At 31.8% G+C, this 5,671-nt stretch overlaps 1 protein-coding gene across 1 annotated transcript; it reads left to right on the top strand.

The window, feature by feature from the left end:
- Positions 1-242: 242 nt before the first annotated feature.
- LOC117170093 lies at positions 243-4,326 on the top strand. Its single transcript, XM_033356616.1, has 5 exons — positions 243-489; positions 720-806; positions 2,404-2,448; positions 2,576-2,623; positions 2,794-4,326. The coding sequence occupies exons 1-5, from the start codon at positions 402-404 to the stop codon at positions 3,342-3,344; spliced, it is 819 nt and encodes a 272-aa protein (XP_033212507.1). The 5' UTR covers positions 243-401; the 3' UTR covers positions 3,345-4,326.
- Positions 4,327-5,671: the final 1,345 nt, after the last annotated feature.

The raw sequence follows: 5,671 nt of genomic DNA, 5'->3' as shown, positions 1-5,671 counted from the left end.
TGATTTTATATTTTCAACATAAAATACTATAGCACATTTTTTTTCGTAGCACCACTTTCATCTGGCAAGAATTGTTTGCAAAAGTTTTATTTACTTTGTTTCATAATAGATACTTTTTCAAATTTATATTATTCCAAAAAAGTAAATAACTGTTTTTAAATAATTCCCGCCAGAAAAAAGTGCTGTCATCACGTGGCAAATTCTAAGTACGCTGAAGGTGTTTTCGACATTCGACTCTGAGCGTGCTCTGAGCGCGAAGGGGTGCTCAACTATTTTGCTCTGAATTGTAAATTTTTTACATATGAATGCTATTTTGCGATTTATTGGTGATACGCTGACGGTCCTTCTAATTTTTCGTTGATTTTACCGTAGCGGGTCGATAGTGATATCAATTGTTAATTATGAATATCCAAGGAATAGTTCTCGATGAGAACAATAAATCTATTCGACAAGGAAATAAAATTTTATGTGACCTTGGTGTAGCAAATGGTACGTACATTAAGTAATTGAATTTATAAGGTTTCTAATCTAAAGATAGTCGTGAACATCGTAAACAATGACACTATATAAAATATTTGGAAATATATCTACAAATATATTATAATTTAACTTATATTTATACATATTTATAATAAATTGAACAATCATTGCTTATTACACAAAATAATAACATTTGCAAGAATTTTTAAAAATAAAAAATGACAAATTGGACTTTGCAGGTGGTCCTGTTTATGAATTTGTTGAAGTCGATCTTCTTGCAAGCTTGAGCACTGGTATACCATCTGCTAATAATATTCATGATGGTGGTATGAAATTATAATTATTTGTATTTAATTATGTAGTAAATTTTGTCAACTTTTTTTTACATTTATTTTCTTGTAATTAACACTTACATATATTTACTTCGGGTGCCTCACATACTTATCATGTATTTTTAAAATAAAATTTTGGTTGGTCAAGTAGAAGATACTATGAAATGTTTTTCTACATCTAAATGTTTATAATTACAAAAAAAAATTTCGAGAAAATTGACCGGAAATTTTTTGTTTGTAATTATAAACATTTACATGTGGAACAACTTTCCTTAGTATCTTTTATTTAATCTCCCGAAATTTTAACTTGACATCTCATTTCATTTGGGCATGAGAGTGGCGAAGAAAAGTAGACAAAGGAAATGTTGGAGTGATTAGAGCTTGTGACTTATGTTGTAAATAAAATGTCGGGCTGAAACTTTGGAAAATGTATTCGAAGACAACAAAGTACAGTTATGTACTTTATTTGAGAAGGAATTTCGCAAAAAATTATTTTCGAAGTAATTAAAACTGGGTGCATTTTTTGCACTTAAGAAATTTTGTTATAAGCAAAATATCGGCCTTACATTTTGAGAATTGCGAGAGCCGACAGTAAGGTATGTTTATGAACATCATTTGAGGGTAAAATATGCAAAAAGCAAAATAGTTGAATATATTCTGGACATATTTTCAACCCCCAAACTTGAATTTTCTACAAAGCAGTTAAATTTTCGACCAACAAAGATGAATTTAACAAAATATGTAGTTGAAATTTCAACACAATATTTTCATTTTTTACCTAAAGACAAATTTTCAGTGAATTAATGCATTTTTTAACAAAATAGTTAAATTTTCAGTTAAAAAACTCCTATAACTTTCAAAACAAGAAATTTTAAAAGATTTTGATTTCTTTTAACATTTTTACAACAATCTGCTTGATTTGATGTGGATTCTATCTTAATTATGTTATCAACTATTTTGTTGAAAATTCGCCCTTTTCTGTTAAATTCAAATAGTTGATAATTATTTTTCTTATTGTTGAAATGTAGTTTTTGAACTGAAAATTCATGACTTTACTGAAAAATTTTCTTTTGGTAAAAATTTGAAATATTTTGTTTTAACTTCAACTGCATATTTTGTTAAATTCATATTTGTTGGCCGAAAATTCAACTTTTTTACAGAAAATATCGTTCTTTTGAATATAAAAATTCATCTTTCATTGTAGAAGAGTCATATTTCTTAGTTGAAAATTCGTCTTTCTTGGCTGAAGATGAAATTTTGTGTAGAAAATGATGTACATAAACATACTTTACCGTCGACTCTCGCATTCCTCAATATTTAAGATCGATATTTAAATTATAAAAAATTTCTTCGATTCGAAAAATGCACCCAGTTTTAATTTCTTCGGAAATAATTTTTTACGAAATTCCTTCTCGAATAAAGTCCATAAACATAGTTTATTGTCTTCGAATACATTTTCCAAAGTTTCAGCCCCATATTTTATTCATAAAAAAAGTTCATAGAAAAAAAAAATTCAGAAAATTGAAAAAGTGAGGTCGTTAAGGTAGGCATTTATGTTTGTCACATGCCCTTCAAGCACTTATTTTTACAGCTGGTTCTAGTCAAAGTTACGGAGTTGAAAACATTGAGGCCAACGGTAAGCAACATTTATTGAGCTTCATATAACCTTCATATAAGCTTACACAATTTGTAAGCATTTAATGAATCTAATGCAGCAAGCAGAATTATTGTGTAAAACAGTACAGTGATTGTCTTATTTGCAGCTTCCTCCAACAAATCTGATGCGCTCGTGGAGCTAACAGGGAACATGGGTAAGGGGCTGCACTGAAATTATGTAACAGCTCAAGGGGGTGGGAGGGGTCGAGAATTCAAATCGTACAATTTTCAATCGTCTTTTTGACGTTAGATGTTTACATGTTTAAAAAACAACATTTTTAATTAACTCAGTCCATTAATGCAATGTTCAATTCCACTTATCTAGGAGAAATACCCTGGAACTCGAAAAGGGTGAAACTATGGATAGAATCCTTCAGGGAAGTTACTGAGGACAAATCAAGTAAAAAAATGTTACAGAAAGAAATTTGGTTAAAAATTGCTAACAAAGTTAACAACACATTGACATCTAATGTTTCGGGAGCTCAATGTGACTCGAAGTGGAAAGGCTTGATGAAAACTTATAAAAAACATAAAATGTCGGAGCAAACTACTGGTGAAGCCGAACACGTTAAAGAGAATGACAAAAGCGAGCCCCAAAACAACACAAAAATTACAGAGAAAATGAAAAGCTGCAAAAATAAAAAACGAAACAAGAAATTCGTTAACACAGAATCAGGAAATCACACATCGAGTGAGGATGAAAAGCAATCAAATGATAAACGTACGAAATATCGAAGGACGCAATCAATGGGGAAAGAAATGTGCCTTTTGCTGAAGAAAAAGCATGAATATGATAAAATATTGAGGGAAGGGTTTGTTTCAACGTTCGAAAAGTACGTTCAGCTTGTAGAAAACGAAAACTTTAAATTCTGTTAGTATTATTGTACTAACGTCCTGAAGGAGGAAGTACTAATCGACATCGGTAGATAGTGACTTTAACAGGACATGAAAACAATAGTAAGATTTTTTAAATTTTTGCACAAATAATTTTTCTTCGCCTTTAGTTTAGTGCTATCAGAACATTGCAAGCACATTTGGTTGGGTACAAAGATGAATAGGCTGTAGTTTCGTTTATACTCTTCGAATAAGTTATATATTCGCAAATGTCAGTATTCGTAGTGGTAACTTTTTTCTCCTCATACTTGATCGTTAAGAAATGATAACGTGGTTAGATTACAAAGTCAATGGCAATCTTCGTAATTTTTAATCGAGTGATGTGAGTCCATTGCGAGCACATTTCGTTAAGTCTAATAAAACAAGGCTGTCGTTTTGTTCAGACTCTTTATCTGTCATTTGTTGAATCCAATGATTTAAAAATATCAGTATTTAAATATTAATAAGGATTTTAGTTTATATTTGCAATTGATGTTAAGAAAATCATATTTTTGTTTTGTTGCAAAGTATAAATTAGATTTTTTCAACTTACTTTTATAGAATAGCTTGTGAGTAAATTTAGTTGAGTCTGACACAAGGTCCTGTACAATGGATTACGAGTAAATTTAGTTGAGAACCCAAAGATTGGAAAAGACTATTATTCATAATTGTAGAGCTTTTTGTTTAGCACTTCATACATTATAACGCATCTTATTTTTGTTATGTTGCAAAGTGCAAATAAAATTTTAGCACTTCTTCATTATAAGCGTTAAAAATTAAAGCATTGTGAGAGCGTTGAGGGCACCAAAGACTTAATAGTTAAAGTTTTATAGCAGTAAAAGTGTTCTTATATACGTATCAGATTATAAGGAAGTTACGTTTTTCATGGGCGATAATCTGTTAAGTTACCTGCTGTTAGTGCATGATCAGCAAATATGTATTATAAACTTCATGAAAATAAAATGTCTGTTTTCATGCTCATGAATATGTTCTTTACAAAATTAGTATGAGCTTTCAAAATAGTACGTTATTTCCCTTATATCTTAAAATTATTGCTTGAAATTATATCATGCATTTTTTGCATTTAATATCACATTATAAACAATAATAATTTATTATTATTATTATTACACCATTAAGCCATTTCCCGTTCGGGGTAGGCGTGATTCACTCGGTAGGGGAAAGGAGTAGTGTGTGGAAGGGATAGAGATTTTTCAGATTGATCCAGAATTCTCGTGCTATTTAAGTAAATAACACGTTCGTTCCGCAACACTGCTCCGACCCAGGTTGCTGATCAATCTCTCTAGCAATCACCCCAAGCGAAGAACCTCACGAAGTCGTTATGTAAGGTTCCCCACTTGGGTCCATTAGTAGCCAAGGTCTTTTGTTTCAGGCGTCATTCACTCTACTGACACTCTTTTTATTAACTATTTGCCGCCATACTTTCCTGTCCTGGCATACTTCTCTAGCTTCTTTTATGGCCATGCATTTTTTCATGCAGGCTCTCGTGTTTCTGTAACTTCTTATGTCTCTTCTAACTAGGGTTTCATTCAACCATTCTAACCATTCTTTCCGCGGTCTACCTCTGGGCACGCTGCCATTTACTTTACCTTGATACACTTGTTTCATTAGTCGGTCACTTGGCATTCTCTCAACATGTCCGAACCATCTTAACCGATTTCTTTCCCATGTGTCTACTAGCGTCTCTTCTGCCCCACATTCTTTTAGAATTATCTCGTTACTTACTACTTACTTTCCCCAACAGGGTTTTCCCGCATATTATGCGCATAAATCTCATGTCAATTGCGTTAGTTTTACTCTTATCTTTTTCTTGATAAGTCCATGTCTTGCTACCGTATAGTACAGTCGGTACAAATATAGAATTATGTATTGCCATTTTAGCTTTATTTGATATATTTTTACTTCTGATAAGGGGACCTACTCTACCAATAACCTTCTTACCTTCATTTATTCGTCTATCTAATTCCTCATCTATTTTCCCGTCCCTAGTAAATAAGCTACCAAGGTATCCGAACTTATCAACTTGTTCAATTCTCTCATCATTTAATAAAATATTGCATAGTGTTTTTTCACTCTTTCTTTCGAAAACTATAGTTTTTGTTTTATTTGCGTTAACTTTGAAGCCCATGCTCTTCATGCTTGCATCTAGTTTACTCAACATTCTTTGTAAGTCTTCGATAGACCCTGCCATAACAAGCTTATCATTAGCGAACGCTAACCCACGTACCCTTATTGTTTCGAGATCCACACCCTCTTCGTCGAAGAGAGCCATTCTTAAACACTTGTCCATAAATAATATAAATAACCAT

Source organism: Belonocnema kinseyi, chromosome 3 (assembly GCF_010883055.1).
Source record: "Belonocnema kinseyi isolate 2016_QV_RU_SX_M_011 chromosome 3, B_treatae_v1, whole genome shotgun sequence".
Taxonomy (NCBI): Eukaryota; Metazoa; Arthropoda; class Insecta; order Hymenoptera; family Cynipidae; genus Belonocnema; species Belonocnema kinseyi.
This window is presented reverse-complemented; position numbering and strand designations above follow the sequence as displayed.

Bases quoted from the DNA above. Each gene is read 5' to 3' on its own strand.
- LOC117170093 (XM_033356616.1), top strand. From the start codon at position 402: ATGAATATCCAAGGAATAGTTCTCGATGAGAACAATAAATCTATTCGA. The intron at 807-2,403 runs GTATGAAATTAT...TTATTTTTACAG, and splicing joins TAATAATATTCATGATGGTG to CTGGTTCTAGTCAAAGTTAC. The intron at 2,449-2,575 runs GTAAGCAACATT...TCTTATTTGCAG, and splicing joins TGAAAACATTGAGGCCAACG to CTTCCTCCAACAAATCTGAT.